Raw genomic sequence first — 19,395 nt, 5'->3', positions numbered from 1 at the left:
TGGCGAAGTGGAGCGGAGCGGAGCGGCTCAGCACGACAAGCAAGCGACGCGTGCGGGTGATGAAGAGGAGTGGAGGGGACGACCAGCCGTGCCCGGGAAGGAAGCCAGCGGAAGGCAGGAGTAGGATGCCGACGGGTGGCTGACGTGGAGACCGAAAATCCTGATTGACGCTTCCGTGAGGCCACTGCCAACGTTTCCCTTCCGGGCCGAAATCCCGTGGTGAGTGATTTTGTTTCCTTCGCGATTATCATCAGCAGACTTTCTCTATTTTTTTTCACGATTCTTTTTAAAAAAAATTATTGGAGATGAAAGAAAATAAAAAAAATTAAGAAATGAACAAAATAAAAGAAATATAGTTAGAGATAATCTAAAAATCAACTCGTGCACCACTTGTGATACATATAACGGTTCAAGTCATGGTCTATTAAAAAAATTTAAAATATTTTCAAAAAACTTTTACTCGATAACTTTTTTCTTAAAATTTTACTCGGTGATTTTTTCTCGATAATTTTTATTGAAAAACTTTTAAGTCAGAAAAATGTAAAACTTTTCAAAAAAATAAGTTTTGAAGGGAGATCCTCTTACACGGGGATTAGCAGTCCTATAGAAACGTAGTTGGAGTGACGGATGGACCAGAAATTCTTTTTTGAGCACGCCCGCTACTTACCAACTCACGCGCGACTCCGACAGCAAAGCGGTTCGGTCAGTCCGTATTCGAGTCGTCCCATCTCCGTTTCCGAGTCTTTCATCTCCTTTCCCCTTTTGTGATCCGTCTGTTCTCGTTCTCTCTCAAACATATTAGATTTACATCACGCAGCGCATGGCCCATTTCACTTCGACACACCCGCAGTCCACCCCCCCCCCTCTCTCTCACTCTCTCGACTCAACTCGCAAGTCGTGCAGCCGAGAGGGGGAAAACACAACCGAGTGGAGGCAAAACCCTATTCTGCAAGCCCTCGGCTGATGGTTTCGATGAGCATGACGCTGAAGCCGCTTGACGCTGCCTCCGTCGCGAGGTGCAGGCGGAGGTGTGGATGAGGGAGGAGGCGGAGGCAGAGGCGGGAAGAAACAACATGAGATGCAGGGGGCAGCGGCGATCACCGCACCTTCGATGCCCTGGATCCAACGACGAGGGAGGAGGCAAGGAAGACCATGAAGTCATACACCATCACCAAGTCGCGGAGAGCTCTGGACGGAGCCGGAGCACGACAAGTTCCTCGAGGCGCTGCAGCTGTGAGTGCCCGATTTTGCTTCTCCCCTCCCTTATCTCTGTTGCGGGAAAAACTAGTGGTATTTTCGATAGGATTAGTGGCGCGGCCTACGCCGCTACGCAGTTGGATTCGTGTGTGATGGGTCCTGCAAACGCTATTTGCGGGTAGTTTAGCAGGCGTTTTTAGGTGGATGTGATCGATTTCGCATAGGTTTTGCATGTTGGGTCAAATTTGATTGCGAGGGTTCGTTTGAATCTGTTAGATTGCACGGTCGTGGTTGGTACACATTTTCGTCCGTGTATCCAGTTTTTGGTGGTTTGTAAATCTTGGATTTTGATTGGTTTATTTGCTGAATTTTGGTGCATGCTATTGGTGTCGTCTTGGAGGTGAGGTGGTGGTGGTGCATTTAGTTCGAATACATGTGCTTGTTTTGATTTTTTTAGTAATTTAGTTTCATGCTGGTTGAGATGTTATGTTCTTAGGTTGTATTCATGTCCGATTGATATAACACGGGGATTGTGGGATGAGGTTTGATTCCCAGTTTACTGTAACAATGTTACTTTTTAGGGTACTCGTGATTTTGCTAAGGCATTTCGGCTGCAATAGTTGTTTAATGCTGTTTAATCTCGTTAGCTACATGAGTAAATGGGAAGGTAACTTGTTACTAGTATCTGTGGATCTATGTAGCTAATCGTAACAAATATAACATGTATATAGTCAGAGGACATTGAATAAACAAGTAATCACCAGTCACCTGTCTGAACAAGTGATAAGCTATGCTGCTTTTCCAACCCTTTCAAGCTTTATGAAGGGTTACTAAGTAGTAGCCACAGAATGTCTAAAGGGATAAAATGCTTTCTGTGGCTTTTTGAGGGATCCTGGTATGGTCTAGAGTTCGGAAGTGCTTAGGATCGCCCTCCAGTCCATCCTAGCCATGAAGAAGTGTTATAATATTTGGTCATAACGGCTGCTCTGTTTTATGTTCTCTCCTTGCCATCTTGAAGCGTTTGGCTGGAAAGCTTGTTTACTGTCCCCTGAAAACTAATGTTTTTATCTTTTAACGTGTTGTAAATTTTTTGAATAAATAGCTCTTCTTGCCTTTCATGGTGATAGAACAACATAGTAGCCGGTAGGTTCCTGTTAGTAAATCTACATAAATGTGTTGATTTCAACCTTTGCACTGGAGCTAAAAGGGTTGTAACTGGAACTCGTGTTCGGCATAGTGTTCTCTATTCAAACTGCCCAAGGAGGCCGCGACGCAGATGAGAACCAGCACCGTAAGCGTTGTTGAATATTGTTTTTCTCTTTATATGTTCTTTACTTGACTTGTGCTTATTTCTGTAGCAAATTCATAATGTCTTTTTTTTCACTATTATTTGCACTGATCATATTTCCTTCATAATATACACTCATCAGGACCGAGGAGCATCCCAGCGAGGTGAGCAGCAGTGAGCTTGGCCTGATAACATCATGTCCCAAATATGAAAAAGTTTACATAATTATCTTGAGCTTTGCCTGTACTGAACATTTTTATCCAGGATATATCATGTTTACATAATTATCTTGAATAAGTTATTATGGTCAACTTATCTTGAATAAGTTTGTATAGGAAACTTTTAGTCAATAAGTTTTACATAACTTACGTTGAACAACTTTTTTCAAGGTAATTTATATTGGACAAGTTTTTTAGATAACTTATATTCGAGAAATTCTTACAGATAATTTATATTGAATAAGTTTATTCAATAAGTCTGACAAGATAACTTATGTTCAAGAAGTTGTTTATATAACTTATATTCCAAAAGTTTTTTCAGATTATTGACTAAGTTTGTAAAGAGAACTTGTATTGACCATGTTTAGATAACTTATATTGAATAAGTTTCATATATTACTTATATTCAATAAGTCTGACTACTTTGCATATACTTGAATAAGTTTCATAAATAACTTGTCTTGAATAAGTTTCATAAATAACTTGTCTTGAATAAGCTTTTTTACATAATTTATCTTGAACAAATTTTCACATAAATAAGGTGCCTAGATAAGTTACATGCAAAACTTCTTCAAATATAAGTTTATGGGACAACTTATAAATAAAAGGTTATATGAAAAAGTTATCTACATAAATTGTATGAAACCTTTTTAAGTTTGCCTACAACATTTATGGAAAGGTTTCACTGAAGTTTTTATTTGTAACTTGTAAGCAACATATCAAAAAGTTTTCATGCACCAAAGTATTGATAAAAAATCTTGTACATTTTTTATTATAACTTTCTTTATCCCAATTTCTACATCTGATTTTCTATTTTTATGTTTTGTATACAAGTTTTGGAGATTGAGGAAAGATCATGAAGTCACACTTTTTTCAAATGTCTATGTTGTGTCATTCGGTTGCACATCTTCTTGAATTTTCTTATTTATTTTTTTAATGCTTTTGTCACATCAAAGTGAATATACAAATCAGTTGAAAGTGTAATTTCAATCTTTCACCCTTCTCTTACCCTCATATCCCACGTCCCAAAATGATTCTGAAAGAGAATCGGCGAGAACACGCACAGGGGGCATTCTGCATGCATGCATAGTAGTACCGAAAAGGGCAATGGTGGGGACAACGTAGTCGCCATAAATGGTTTTTTATAGGATGTTGTCTGATCGTTCGTTTGCTGGCCTCTGAGCGCGCGCTAATTAGACCTGCCCGGACTTGCCCTACTACCGAAGCCAGCTGTATAGGTGGGTCCGCTCGATTCTTCCAAGGTTAGTGCAGGGCCCACGTGTAGAGAATTCGGGCCCACAAATATTGGGCTGGAAGGGCCTTAGCCCATTGGGCCCTTCAAGGCCCAAACAGAAAAATCTCAGTTAGTTGGTCCATGGCTCCACCGGATTAATAAAGAGAAATTCTACGATTTGTCATCGAATAACCACCGATTCTACTATTTATTATTGAATAAATTCTGTTTATTTCTATACCATCGAATAAATGATTTGGTTCCTTATCCGCCATGGAGCCATCTGAATTCCGAAACTGCCCTCCGCGGGACTCGTTCAGCCCATTATAAACAGTACCCGAGCGCTAAAAAAATCAAAAAAATATCGATTTTTGTGCACGCTCTATAATTCATAATCAACCCATTTTAACTGTATTCACCTAAAAATACTGTGTAGAATTCAAACTAAAATTTCTCAAAATGTGCTACTTTTGTAATACTGTGCATTTCAAATAACTCACTTTTTCAACGTGGGAGATAATTTTAGAAATTATTACATCACGTTAGAGGAATATTAGTAAATTTTCTCAGATTTTTTTAAATTTTTGTGAGGCTTAAAAATTACGAGAAGTTACAAAAGTAGCACATTTTGAGGATTTTTAGTTTGAATTCTACACAGTATTTTTTAGTGAATGCAGTTAAAATAGGTTAATTATGAATTATAGAGCGTGCATAAAAATTGACATATTTTTTTGACTTTTTTAGCTCTTGGATACTGTTTATAATGAGCTGAACCAGTTCAGCTGATGGCAGTTTTGGAATTTTTAAAAAATCAGATGACTCAATGGCGGATAAAAAACCGAATTATTTATTTGATGGTATAGAAGTAAACAGAATTTATTTGATGGTAAATTGTAGAAATTTGATGGCAAATCGTAGAATTTCTCATTAATAAAACCCGCGCAGATGCGAGCCGCGGTCGCCTTCCCCGCGAAGCATGGCGGAAGCGCCGGCGCCCTCACCGACGGCGCCCGCTAGCGACGGCGAGACCACCTCCTTGCCCGCCGCCGCGGAGGCCCCTCGCGGGCTTCCGCCCACGCTGCTCATCCCCCCGCCTCCGACCAGCGGGAGGAGCCGGGCCGCGCGCGACGACAGGGCGGCGGGGCGAGGCGGGAGGAGAAAGGGCGGCGCGGACAGGGACGGGGAAGCAGGGCGCGCGTTGGGTGACCAGCTCGTGGAGGCGGTGAGGGTGGTGGGGAGGGACGTGGACGCTGGGGTGGCCGGCGCTGACATCCTGGAGCTGGCCATGGCGAAGGGGCCCATGTTCTCGTGGCTGAGCTACTGGCCGGAGGAGGGGTACCCCAAGGAGGACCACCCCTACTGACACGGCGCGTCTCCTTAGGTATGACGGATTCGTTGATGGGTTCTTGTGCAATTGCGAAGGCATTAGTTAATCCGAGCTGCGAATTGAGTAGCTTTTTCTGACCTAATTGGTTCAGTCCAGGGATATGTTCTAGTGTCACTAATTATCACTAGTAACTAGTGTGTACAGCTACGTAATTGAAAATGTCGCCGAGATTACCACGGAGAATTTGACTCGTTTCATGCAATGCGATCCCGAGTGTGTGAAATGTTGTGGTGAGATGGGAGGAGCTTGAGGAGTCGAGGAGGTGCCAATCTTAGATTTTGTTCTCCTTTACTCTTTAAGTTCTGTAGATGCTACTTCCGTAATACCCGTTGATGTGATTATGTTATCAATATGCTACTTCTGATGCTTATGATTGCCATTCTTAATTGTTTAACTTGTGATTTCCTGGTTTGCTTAATGCTGTAAGTTGTGCTTGTGGTAGAGCTATCTGAAACAATACGGTGACACCATCATGATTAACCTTAGAATGGAATACTGAAGTGCGTGAATTTAAGCGGTATATTGAAGTTTTAAAAGATGTGAGAACATTACTCTCGAGAGTTCTCATAAGCCAAAGTATGGTCACACCACAATCATTAACCAGATTTTTGTAATGTGCCCATGCTCCATTTTGTATCTGGGCACCTATACACAGACTACCTTATCTGTTGTAAACTAAACACAGCCAATTTACAAGCTTAATACTGTTTAAGAAGCACACCGCCAATATACTCAAGCATGCAGGATCACTCAGTTATGACAAACCAGTAGGGATGGCCCAACCAATCCAAATTCATGAAACTGGATTCAGGTTCAATGCAATCCATCACTTTGCCTGCTGAGTAGATGCCTGAAGAAATCCATCTCGAATCTGACCGGCAACGTCTGCAACAGCGCCAGGACCATGTGGGAGAAAAACTGCAGAAGATTTGGATGCTGCGCCGATCTCTTTCATGGTGTCAAAGTATTGAGTGAGCAGAACTAAATCCATCACATCCTTAGCTGAAGTCCCAGGCACATTGCCAGAGAAGCCAAGCACGCTATCTCTTAGCCCATCAACTATGGCTTGCCGCTGCTTTGCAATGCCAAGGCCAGAGAGATACTTCGCTTCAGCATCACCCTCAGCCCTCTTTATCTGAATGATCTTCTCTGCCTCTGCCTTGTCATTTGCTGCGACACGGAGTCTTGCAGCTGAACAAAATAACAAAAGGACATGGTTGTTGAAATTAATCTTGATATTTTGTATCTGCATGTTTATTTCCTTTGCATGTAGTTAGTGTATTTGTGTAGGCCGCCGCATACTGGCTGGTGTACGTGTGAGATGTGCAAAACTAGTATGGTGTCAGGTGCCAGTACATGCATAGCGAGTGCCTGCGTGCCGTGTGAAGCGGTGTTGCATGCGAACCATGGAGCCAACGGACTGCAGAGGAATTAGTGATGATAAACATTCAGTTGCACGTAATTAGGAGTGTGGTTAGTTATGGGAAGCCAAGTCAAAGAGCTGCACGTTTGAGGATATGTTAGTGCATGCATGATTTTAGATTGTTTGAGGATATCCTGAGTTGTTGCGTAAGTACCGGATGGAGTTGGAGCTCACCGGTTGAGTCCTTTATATACTTCTACTCAGTGGTTGCATCAGTAGAAGTAGAAAAAAGAGAAAAGGTTTTGTTGTTGTGCGAGACAGCACGTAGCCAAGATACTAGTGTCTTGTTTCTCTTGTGCTTGAGTGCTGTGTGAAACAATAGAGGGCAAACATTGAAGATAGGCAGGGAGTCTCGTGAGCTGAAATCTGGGCCTTCAATGGTTAGCACTAAACATCAAACTGATGTATTTTATTGTGATTCGGATGTGTTGAGTGATTGATTTTTTACTCATTATGAAACCAACCTTAGGATTTTAGATGGATGACCAACTGTTATAATGACGTAAACATAAGCTCATCAGATTAAATCGTACTATACATGAATGGAATTTTTTTAATTTGTTGTTGTAGCAAAATGGCTCTATTAGACTATGTATGTGATTTTGATGATTAATGACAACATAGTTGATGTGTCTAGCATGTTTATCAAATATATGTTTTAGTATGTCTTATGGATGCAATGCATGAAGAAACTATCGTAACCTAACTCAAGATTGATTAAATTGGATGAGTTCTAGACAAAATGACTGCACCGAATGGTCCGGTGTTCATGGGTTGAACTCACCGGAGTATTTTGTCCAGACAAAGTGAAGGATGATGACTTCACCGGATAGTCCGATGTTCTGTGTGTTGAAATCACCGGAGCATTTATGCAGCAGAGTTACCTCGGGGCAGAAAGAAAGATTTGAAGACATCGGATAGTCTGGTGATGAGGGGTATAAAGCACCGGAGCATTTCTTCCAGAGACAATTCTAAGTGCTGAAGAATGAAGATTAGTTGACCGGATTGTTTGACGCTTGTATTGTGTACACCGAAGTCTTATCACCGGAGCATTTCTACCAAAGAATGTGTCAACTGTTGAAGATTGAAGCTTAACTCACCGGGTGTTTTAGTGTGAAGAGTATGAACACCGGATGCTTACATCGGAGTATTTCCAATGGCTAGCGTCACCTGTCAAATGGCTAGTTACGAGTGGAAACCACACGGGATTGTTCGGTGTCTAGAGGAAGCAACACACCAGACTATCCGGTGTTAAGAGAAAATTATGACCGTTGGGCAACGGCTAATCTACGGGGTTGAGGCTATAAGAAAAAATTCTGACCGTCTCCTTGAAGCAATCTACGTCTCTATTTAATTTCAATCCTAAGGTAGATACTTTCACTTCTTGTGATGATTTGATTGATATATCTAGCTCACCCTTTTGCAAGAGATTTATGCTGAGAATGTTGTTGTAGAACCACCTAACAAACTCATTGCACAGGAGAATGATGAGCTCAAGCCAGAAGTGGAGAAGCTCAAGAAGGACTTGGCAAGATTAAAGGGCAAAGAACGTGACCAATCTCTTCAAGATAACCGTACTACCAATAGTGAACAAGCTTACGAAGGGATCCACCATGACATGTTTCAAATGATATCAAGAAGGCCACAAGTTCTTCCAATATAAACAAGTAAAAATGAGACTAAGGAGAAAAAGATTGTGATGAATCTCTCCAACATGACCTCTACCTTCTACACTAAGTCCAACTATAAGATTAAGAACAAGAGCAACCACTACAAGCTCAAGAAGAAGAACAATGGCAAGGTGGTTACACATATGGTTAGGAAAAAGGATCGGATGTGGAACTAACCTATTTAGGTGCTCAAGAAAGTCATCACTAACATGAAGAGACCCTAATCGGTTTGAATTACAAAGAAGACTCGAAGCACAAGGGTTGGCTTGGGAGAGTTGGAGACTTGGCATACAAAATGAGGTGAAGATCCAAGCAAAGAAGCCAAATGTACAAGTTTGGACGCATTGATGAAGATCATAATCATCATATACCCAACATCTCCCATCCAAAGGAAAAAGAGGTAATAGTAGCTAGCTTCTTGTTCATGTATTTTGTGTTGCATCTAGTTACTATGCATTGTCCAGGATTGCATGTGCATATTTTAATTTATTGTAATGTCTAGTGTAGGTTTTTATATGATAGATTGCTTGTGTTTTTTTTTATGAGCAACTTATATGATTTATTAGTCGTAGGTTCCTTTTATGACACTAGTTTTACAATTGATATCTTTCATATGCTATGATCCATTCTATAGGATAATTTTTCATTGTTATCAAAATCAAGTGCATATCTCTCACAAGTATTCAACATTTGTATGCACATATTTAGAGGAACATATCATATAGGTTGTGATTTTAAGACTAACATGTGTTGCTAGATGTATCTTTTGTAGTCTTATGGTGCAAATCAATACGTCACCGGAGGTATGCAATGCTTAAAGGCCACAATTGGTATCATTGTCAATTCATTTGTTTATTTAAGCTATCTCTATGGATATTGTAGTTGTGCATATATCTATCTCTTATCATATGTATGTATACATATAGGGGAAGTACAAATCATATTATGTGAGTTTCATGAATTGTGATCCATGTGCTTTCATTTTAATTAATATCATATTCTTAAATATTATCCCTACAAGTGGTATCGTTTTATTTGATATTATTTTATTGAATGATGATTTATGAAGCTCTCTCTCATGTGCTCTAACACTCTTCCTCAAATTTAATATATGTTTGTAGCTTTTTTTGATATTATTGATAAAAAGAGGAGAAGTTTGAAAACCAAAGCAAGAGGCATGCCTAGTGAAGAATAAGCAAGATGTCAAGGTTGACAAAGGGGGATTTATCTACATTTAGTATTAAAAACATGCAATGAAGAAGCTCTTTCATGAGTCCATCAAGGGAGAAAGTGGCGATGGAGAAACGAGAAACCACAACAAAAGGGGATTAAGTGGTAAGAACATACATCTAAACAATGTAATAAGACTTTGTGCTCTTTACAATTGGTATCATTTATTTATTTGCTATTTGCTTTAGTTGTGTTATCATCAATCACTAAAAAGAGAGATATTGTAGCGAAAATGACCATATTAAGCTATGTATGTGATTTTAGTGATTAATGATAACATAGTTAATGAGGCTAACATGTTTGCCAAGTATATGCTTTAGTATGTCTCATGGTACAATGCATAAAGAAGTCACCACAACCGAACTCAAGATTGATTGAATTGGACGAGTTCTGGGCAAAATGATTCCACTGGATGGTCCATTGTTCAGGGGTTGAACTCAACGGAGTATTTTGTCCAGAGGCAAAATAAAGGCTAATGACTTCACCAGATAGTCTGGTGGTCTGTGTGTTAAAATCACCAGAGTATTTATGCAGCAGAGTTACCTCAAGGCAAAAAGATTTGAAAGCACCGGATAGTCCGATGACGAGGGGTATAAAGCACTGGAGCATTACTTGCAGAGGCGATTCTAAGTGCTGAAGAATGAAGATCAGTTAACCGGATTGTCCAACACTTGTGTTGTGTACACCGGAGTATTATCACATGAGTATTTCTACCAGAAAAGGTGTCAGCTGTTGAAGATTGAAGCTTAACTCACCAGTTGTTCCGGTGTGAAGAGTATGCACACCAGATGATTACCAGAGTATTTCCAACGGTTAGTGTCACATGTCAAATGGCTAGCTGCGAGTGGGGACCATACGGGATTGTACGATGTCCAGAGGAAGCAACACACCAAACAATTCGGTGTTAAGGAAAAATTCTGACCGTTGGGCAACGGCCAATCCACGGGCTTGAGGCTATAAATATCTCTACAACTCGGTATTTGATGGAGCTGGAGCGTGCTGGAGTCCAGAGAAACACAGAGACACTTGAGAAGACATCTAAGCCACCAAAGTGCTAAAAGTGATAATCTAAGGCAATTAACACATAGATTAGTGAGTGATTAGTGTTATTAGACCTAGAGAGTGTTGCTAGGTGATTGATGCTTAGAGAGTGGATCAACGAGTGATCTAAGCTTGTACCGAGAGGTGCGCTGACGCCTTGGAGTCTTGGTGACTCGCCGACATCTTATGTCTTGGTGGCTCAAGCTTGTTGACCTTCTAACTTAGTGTGGAGCGGTGGCAAGATGCTTGTACAGGGACGTGAAGACCATTACCTTGGTGGCTCAAGCTTCGAAGTGACTACAACGACAAGCAGTCGGAAGAGGCTAGTGATGAGACATTGCCTTGGTGGTTTGACAGCTCATCCGGCTTGAGGTCTTGCCTTGGTGGCTCAAGCTTCGAAGTGACTACAACGACAAGCAGTCGGAAGAGGCTAGTGATGAGACATTGCCTTGGTGGTTTGACAGCTCATCCGGCTTGAGGTCTTGCCTTGGTGGCTCAAGAGCTGTAACCGGATGCTGTCCGGTAGCATATCCTTGATGGAGCTCCAACGTGAACTATCGATACCACAGAATAAAAATCCCTTATGACGGGTTTGCTTTCTACCTTATTTACGTTTCTGCATTACATACTTGCAATCTATCTTTGCTCATTTATTTTTCTAGAGTAGTTTGCTAGGATTGGTTATAGGTTGTAAGCTTTTTGAACGATAGAGTAGACACTAGATAAACCCAAAACATTTTAGATAGAAATTGATATAGATTTATCTTGTGAAGTTTTTAGAGCCAGTTAGGTTTTTAAATATCCTAATTAACTGCTCTCTTAAAACGTCACCGATCCCTTCAATTGCAAATTATATGAGTTCATCCTTCATAGACCAAAGCAAGTTTCACCAACGTAGATGGACACTTACCAGCATTAATTTCATTCATAGCCCTTTTAACTTTTTCATCGGGTTCTATGTCAACAATGAGTGTTTGCACAATCTCATAACCATAAGCACACATTGCCTTTTCAAGCTCTTCCTCCACAGCTTTTGCTATTTCATTCTTTTGCTCAAAAACGTCATCCAGTTCAAGTTTGGGAACACTTGCCCTTACAACTGTGAGAAAGAGAACATGTAAGATTCAATAGGATATTCTACTGTTATTATATTGTAGAAGATCTATGGAAATCTAAGTAGATGTCCTGTATATGCCCTTGTCAAAAACCTTGTCGAGGGGATCTTTAGCACTGATAAATCCAAGTATTATCCATATCTTTGAGAACTTCCAGAAATGACTACCCCCCCCCCCCCCGGTCTCAGAATAGCTGCACACTTTTGTAGGATTCAGGTTCAAAATGGTTTTCATCCAGGGAACCAAGACTGTAGTCATTACAGCTTTTCCATCCTATAAATACCATGAAGATGTTGCTTGATTTAAATGAGTTATTTCATAATTAAGGGTAAGCATGGTCCAGTACTCAATGCTATCGACTATAATTTTGACTATGTACCTCCCTAGTATGTACGCAAATGGACTATGGAGTGAGTATATTTTTAAGAAGTTAAACTTACCATCAAAGACATATGATTGTATTTGAGCTCTTGGGTTGCTCAGCTTGTAGTATGCATCACTTGCCTTGTCTTCCATTGCTCGGTATTGAATGGATGCAACAACAGTTACGAAAACATTATCCTGTGAGAGGATGCATAAACAAAAATACGTTCAGAAATTATCTTCAGAAGAAGTAGTGAATAAGGGGAGCAAAAGACCAAAATAATCGCACCAGAAAATACATAGTAAAAACTAATAGGTTTCTGGACAATCTTTATGATGAACATGGAAGCTGAATCTGACTTGTGAGAAGTCAAAAGTGAGATACCATAGTACCTTTGTCTTTGTCTCACAACGGACATCGAGCTGCCTAAGCCTTAGTGTGAGCTCACCAGTGATGCGGTTTCCGATTATCCATGGGACGAAATGGCACCCAGGATCGAGCACTTCTTCGAACTTCCCAAATCTTTCCTTGATGCCTACTGTTGACTGGTTCACCTGTGCAAAGCAGAGGAACCTGCCGATTGCCGCCACTAGTTTCCCCATTCTAATGTCTGTCTTGAAACAATGAGGATTCCGAATCAATCTTATCAACAACTTAATTATAGAACTTAGTATTGCCAGACACTACTTTTTGCAGGTAAATTATGTGTGGAAGCTTTGCACCGTACAAGAGAACTGAGTACCTATAGGTAACCCGAGGACTGAGGCATGTTAGCAACACAATTTATATGATATAAATGTTGAAATCTGTAAAGTTATGTGTAGATAGACTAATAAATTGTGGCATCATTCATTGTGTATATTTTCGTTTGTTTTGCTGAATTTGATCCTCTGCTCTTGGTGATCTGCGGAAGCCTAAGGTTTACACGCCAGTATAACGAAAGGTGGCTACACTTTGTTCACCAAAGTTCACAAACCACATACCCTCTCCAATTATTGCTGCTGTAGCAAAAAAAAATTCGCTTGCACGTGATTGGCCTAAAAGATACTCCTACTGTTGTTTCTCTTCTCTTCTCAACTTATTTACAATATACTTTTGCCCTTTTACTAGTTGAACCATCTGACTCTATGTACACTTGAAGAAAAAAGGTTATGACAGAAAATACTTTGCATGAAACGAAGAGAAAATTTTCCCTATTACAGGGTTTTGCTTCATGAAACATGAGACATAGTTGAGGAATGAGAATAGTTGGCTTACATTACCCTCTCTTTCGAACTTTGAGCACTGGAGCGACAATCGCTGCTGAAGATTTGTATTTACTTATGATGGTTTGGATGATGGCGCTTTTATACTAGAGTTCTCAGCATTGCAAACCAAGAAGTTTAGTATTCAGGTCAACGTCTGCATTTTCTCTATCATTCCCTGGTCAGATCCTTTTTCCAAGAGCAAGGAGAAACTGCTTGGAGGACATTTTTATGGTTGGATATCTTCAAGAAACCATCATTCCATACAGCGGCTGGTATGGTCAGCTTCCTGATCAAATATCCATTGCACTATTCTTTTCACATACATTTTTTTAGAAGATACATTTATTTTCAACGCATTGTATTAACAGTAACTGTCACATCACAATGAAAACTGGAGTTTATTTAAACGCACGTCTAAACATCCAAGCTACGCTCGTTCTCAACTGGAGTTCATTTATTCAAACTTGAATTGGTTGTCACCTCACTTGTGGTTAAACAACTCTTGTGCGTGACTGACACGGCAAGGTGATGTGGTTGTCATCATGTCTTATTCAGTTCCTCAATTGTGCAGACCCGGCGGGCGGCGTTAGCTGCTTGCAAAGGAACCTTGCGGCTGGCAGCTCAATGAGGCAGACAACCGAGCGATCCTCCAATCGGATCGCGCAGTAGAATGACACTTGTATTCAGAAAATCAGTGGACATCAAAATGTTGCTGTAGCACACAATCTTGCTCAACAATCATGTTAGGTGGCAGCTGGTGCCGTTGTTTATCTGAGCGTATTGTATTGTTCCCAGATTTGTACTGAACTACTGATAGTAAAACTTCATGCTTTTCCTCACAAAAAAGGTAACTTATTTTGACAACCCTACTCAAATCATTGGTTTTCAATGGATTTCAGTGTATTTAGCTATTTTTCGTGAAGTTGTAAAGGTTTAATCATTGATATAACCCCGCTCATGTTTTAGGCTGGGTCCGCCCCTCCCCACTCTCAGAAAGTAGTGTTTTTGTATGACAGGGTATGAGAACCGACACAAGCAGAAAAGCTCGTGAACTTCTCGGAGCAGCTGGTTTTCTTGTCATCAATGGCACGGGAAAATTCGGCGGATCGATGCCGGGGTGGCTGGCGTAGCTTTTAGGGTAGTTTAGCAGTTGTTTGGATGTAGTTTAGGTCAGTTTGATGTTTGTTTCGTCTCCGTTGGCGCCTGTTGGGGTGCCTCGCCGTCTTTTGTTCCTCCGGTTGTCCCAGGCGTGGTGGCCGGCTCCGGTGACCCTCTCCTTCGACGACCTCGGGAGGTTTGTGTTTTGTTTAGGGGAGATTTTCCCGATCCCTTTGGTGTTTGTGAGTTTTGTGCGTGTTTTATCCGACGATGACGCTGGCTGATGCGGCTTCACAAAGCTTGGGTCATGCCATCATGTCCGGTGAAGAGAAGATGTGATCTTCGTTATCCTTCGTTGTTGCTTTTTGCTCCGCGGCGGCAGATGCGTGGAAGAAAGGCAGCAGTTGAAGATGGCTCAGAGGTGCTGATTGGTCTTTTTGTGATTTCCAATCGCTGCTTGTGGGTTTGCAACAAGGATGTATTTGCACCTTAGTTGAATGAAATCCCTCCCCTTCTGCGGAAAAAAAGGCACGGGAAATTCCCTCTTGTTGATGTCAAAGCCTCGAAGGAGACAAGACAGTTGCCGATGCGATCAAGCTGAATTGCACCTTAAGTACAGAAGAGTCCGTCAAGGTAATTGCTAGGTCCTAGTCCAGACCGTCGTCCGTGTCACCGTGCACAGAAATTCTCTGGACTCTGTTATAATAAAAATATAAATATTAGATATGATAATATTAAATATAAATTTAAGACATATAGATGTGGAACTGATACGAGAGCGACGCCGAATGAATATGTTACAAGCAATACCGTTTAGTTTGATTTCAAATTATTTTGAAGAACCGGAGGAAATTATCCGCTAATTTCTCTTTTAATTTTTTATTTATTTTATTAGTAAAACATGTTACGTATCCGTAACTGGTAACGAGACAGGAAAACTGGTGGATGAGAGTGGATAATAAAAATGAATAAATTATTCAAATTTTAAGTATTTTTATTATATTGAAGGAGAGTGATGAAAAATATAACATACAAATCAACTTTTATTTTATATAGTAAAAGTAATAAAATCTAGTCTAACAACGTAACATCCAATACATCCAATAAAGAAAGGTAACAAAACTAAACCAGCTGCTATTTGACAGATTAAAAGAAGAGCTAGACCAAGGCAAGGCTTCTGATTCCTCGACGGATAAAATTTGGTCTGAAACGGATAAGCTCTGACGTGCACGCGACCATGGTTCAGGTTGCGATTGGGACTGTGTTATACGCGTTTTGCCAGACACATATGCGAGGATACGTCACTCATAAAAGAGAGGGTGAATTAAAATATTTAAAAATCTATTTAATTTTTTAAAAAATTATAAGATAAATCTATTTTAATTTCTATCTAAATATGCTCTAAATTTATCTAATATGTCTACTCTACCATTAAAAAAAAGTTTTACAATCTATAATCAATCCTAACAAACTACTTAAGAAGATAAATGCACAAAGATAGATTGTAAGTATGTAAATGCAAAAATATAAATAAGTTAGAGAGAGTAAACTCGTCACAATAGATTTTTATCCTGTGGCATCGGTGACATAAATATCACTCCTAATCTATGTTAGAGCTCCACAAAAGATATACTCTCGATCGACACTCGGTCACGGCTTTTGAGCTATCAAACCACCAAGACAAGACCTCAAGCTAAATGAGTCACCAAACCACCAAGGCAAGATCTCACCACTAGCCTCTCTATCAGTCACTTATCGTCGTGATCACTTCGGAGTTTGAGTCACAAAGGCAAGGGTCTCCGCATCCCCATACAATTATCTTGCCACTGCTTCACACCAAGTCGGAGTGTCAACAAACTTATTGGCGAGTCACCAAGACTCCAAGGTGCCGACGTACCTCTTGGTACAAGTTAGCACCGCTCCTTGATCCACTCTCTGGGCAGCTATCACCTAGCAACACTCTCTCAACCTATAAGCACTAATCACTCTCTTAACCACAACAGAGTATTGATCAGGGTGTGGAACTGCGGCTGGATGATCAACTTGCTTGAAGGTGATCAGAACCTCCGACCACTTGAGGTATCTAGTAGGCCCAATCAGAGTCAAATTGACCTCTCGTTCGACCGCATTGTACTACCTTTTAGATTCAGACGTGGCGGATCCTCCGAAGATGTGTGCTAGACTTTGGTCAGCCTCATGGAATTCGGTCTCGTCATCGTTAACATTCTGCTTGGCCTGTTTTCTGTTATGCTCAGCAACAACAACCTTGAGCTTTTCATCGACCTTCTTTTTATGATATAGTATTTGTCGAAGTCGTGTTGGTTGGTCCGATGAACGAGACACCACTTCCCACCACCTTGACTCAGACCTTTGTTGTCCCTAGTGTTGCACGACTTGCTCTTGTCAACTGCAGCTATGGTTGTATTTGGACCCTTGCGCTTGTCATTGGGTTTATTCTTCTTTCCCCTGTTCTTCGAGGACTTGGACTTGTCCTTGCCAGGTTGAGGATTTTTTGTGCGTACCTAAGCTTCCGCTCGCTTTGCACACTTATCAACCAACTCGAAGAGCTCTTTGACTATGTGAATCTTCCGAGTAGCCATCTTCCCAAGCAAATCTGTATTCCGACGCCTCGCTTGAAGGTGATGATGACTGACTCATCGGAGATGTCTAGGATCATATTATGCCTGTCGTCGAACTAGCGAATGAAATCTCAGAGTGATTGGTCCTTACCCTTGTTCAGTTGATGGAGATCGTTCTCCATTCCTAGTCGCTCGAATGTGCCTTGGAAGTTGGCTATGAATTGAGCCTTCAACTTGGCCCACGATCAGATTGAGTTATGAGGCAGGTTCAACAACCAAGACTTGGCAGGTCCATTGAACGTGGTAAGCAGATAATTGTCCATTACCTTGTTGTCTCTGCCTGCTGCTTAAATAATCGTTGTATAGATCTATAACCACTCGTTGGGGTTAATCTTTCCATCATACTTTTGGATTGGGCCCACCTTGAACTTCTCGAGCCACCGTATCTACTTAAACTCATGTACGGAAGCTTCACAACCTCCATCGAATTTTTCAAAAGGAGGTGGGGGAGGGCTATCATACTTGTTCCTTTGAGAAGGGGAGTCACATCGACCATTTCATCCTGGAGATATGCGATTGTAATGATGGTGATCATCCTCATGACGTTCTTCATGGCGGTTGTCTATCACTGTACGTAGATCATATCGATTGTGGGGAATACGATTCCTCAGGCTTACCTGGTTCTTACGTCTATGGATAGGGAAGTTACAGTTTGGCCCATAAAGTGGTGCTCGAGCTCAATCACCTGAGTCCTGTGATCCCTCGACTTGGGGATACTTCTGTCTATGGATCCTCGAGCTGGCGCCTTGCCGGATGGGGCGTCTAGAGTTACTAGGATTGTTCGCTTGAGTAGCTTGGATCTGGATCGTGTTGAGTAGGGTCCTGACCTAGTTAACTATAGGGGTCAAAGGATTCGATAGATCCAACTCTAGAAGAGATCTCAAAATCATATGGGCTCCCAGGACATTAGCATTTGGAGTGCTAAAAACATCGCTGCCCAGACTTAGTTGTGGTCGAGACGATGCTGGTTCGCAGTTGCTGTTCTGAGGGAGCTCGTCCCTCGATGTTTGAGCCGCTAGCAGTGGAGGTGTGCCCACCGGAAGTCGTCATTGAAGACCATGAGGTACCTGACCTCCTGCGGTCCGTGGAAAGTTCTCAAGGACACGTAAGGCTCCAGCTATAGATGTCTCTGGTAGCATATCGCCAGCAACGCTTGTACCATGAGAGGTAGCTTGTCACGTCCCAAATTCCATAATCACATAATTAAGCATAATTACGCTTCTTAAGCATTATGTTTAATTTTGTGTAATTCATTTGGTGACACTAATGCAATTCGTTTGAAATCATTTGGATGAGAGAAAGAAATCCGAGAGAGAGAAGGATTAAATTCGCAGCGAAAACGGACCCTTTTCACTTACCTGTGGGCCTCACATGTGGCCCCACCCTCCAACCACTCCAAAGGGGCAGCCCACCTGCCCTCTCTCTCTCTCTCTCCCACCTGCTCCCACCCTCACTCCCCTCTCACTCCCCCTCTCCATTTCTTCTCAAATCCGAGCTCTAAAGAAGGATTGGAGGTATGCATGTGGTACCATTGCATTCTAGAGCTCATAAGCTACTTATCCATCTAATTCATTTTCGTTTTCTCGAAAGATTCGAGCCGGATTTGATGTCTTTTGGTGTTCTTGGTTGAAGCTCAAGGAACACCGGAGTTCTTCGATTTCCCTCCATTTACTCCACTCCCCAATGGTCACCTAGCTCCACAAGCATCTTGAGTAAGTCTCTTAGACCCCCCATGGCAAGAATTCGTGGTTTGATTGATCGATTTCGAGTTTTAGCAAAGTTCATGAGTTTTTGAGGTTTTGAACCAAAATGAGGATTTAGATAAGTTTTGAGCTAGGAATCGAATTACTAGGTTGATGAATGAATTCTAGACTCCATAAACCATCTCAAACATGTTCCTCTTTAGTTTGGAAAAGATCACAAATCGAGTTGGCAAATTTTTCCCCAAATTAGAGAAGTTCTGGGAAGTGCGGAGTATCCGCATAAAAGTGCGGATAGTCCGCACAAGTGCGGAGGGTCCGCACTTCCTGAAAAAATGGCAATTTGAATTGTATTCAAGATTTTTTTGGAGTTAAACTACAAAGTTAGTTTAGAATCCTTAGTATGGTATATGCTCAGGGTATGCATCATAGATTCAAGTTTGGAGTTAAATCGATCGACGAATCATCAAAAACACATTTTCAGCCTAGGTCCGGAGTGTCTGGACAAAAGTCCGGAGGGTACGCACATGTCCGAAGTATCCAG

General features: G+C 41.2%; 2 protein-coding genes and 1 long non-coding RNA gene across 6 annotated transcripts; 2 read left to right on the top strand and 1 right to left on the bottom strand.

The window, feature by feature from the left end:
• Nucleotides 1–4,873: 4,873 nt before the first annotated feature.
• Nucleotides 4,874–7,498, top strand: LOC133907120 (uncharacterized). Of its 2 annotated transcripts, none has more exons than XM_062349147.1 (2): nucleotides 4,874–5,318; nucleotides 7,410–7,498. In XM_062349147.1, exon 1 carries the CDS (start codon nucleotides 4,914–4,916, stop codon nucleotides 5,298–5,300), a length of 387 nt encoding a protein of 128 aa, XP_062205131.1. In that variant the 5' UTR covers nucleotides 4,874–4,913; the 3' UTR covers nucleotides 5,301–5,318; nucleotides 7,410–7,498. The 2 variants fall into 2 exon arrangements, with proteins under 2 accessions (XP_062205131.1, XP_062205132.1); XM_062349148.1 differs by lacking the exon at nucleotides 7,410–7,498 and adding an exon at nucleotides 6,219–6,314.
• Nucleotides 5,850–13,492, bottom strand: LOC133907119 (hypersensitive-induced response protein 1-like). The gene is made up of 5 exons (XM_062349146.1): nucleotides 13,425–13,492; nucleotides 12,560–12,777; nucleotides 12,244–12,364; nucleotides 11,599–11,787; nucleotides 5,850–6,515 (listed from the first exon to the last, which is right to left on the bottom strand). The coding sequence occupies exons 2-5, from the start codon at nucleotides 12,767–12,769 to the stop codon at nucleotides 6,151–6,153; spliced, it is 885 nt and encodes a 294-aa protein (XP_062205130.1). The 5' UTR covers nucleotides 12,770–12,777; nucleotides 13,425–13,492; the 3' UTR covers nucleotides 5,850–6,150.
• Nucleotides 9,759–15,157, top strand: LOC133907121 (uncharacterized). 3 transcript variants are annotated; one of them, XR_009907934.1, is made up of 3 exons: nucleotides 9,759–11,060; nucleotides 11,168–13,686; nucleotides 13,986–14,376. It is a non-coding gene; the product is annotated as an uncharacterized LOC133907121 (long non-coding RNA). The 3 variants fall into 3 exon arrangements; XR_009907935.1 differs by having other exon boundaries at nucleotides 9,759–11,278; nucleotides 12,864–13,686; nucleotides 13,986–14,364; XR_009907933.1 differs by lacking the exon at nucleotides 9,759–11,060 and adding an exon at nucleotides 14,431–15,157 and having other exon boundaries at nucleotides 12,900–13,686; nucleotides 13,986–14,261.
• The last annotated feature ends 4,238 nt before the right edge of the window (nucleotides 15,158–19,395 follow it).

The sequence above is a fragment of the Phragmites australis genome, chromosome 24 (assembly GCF_958298935.1).
Source record: "Phragmites australis chromosome 24, lpPhrAust1.1, whole genome shotgun sequence".
NCBI lineage: Eukaryota > Viridiplantae > Streptophyta > Magnoliopsida > Poales > Poaceae > Phragmites > Phragmites australis.
The sequence above is the reverse complement of the archived record's forward strand: the minus strand, read 5'-3'. Positions and strand labels throughout refer to the sequence as shown.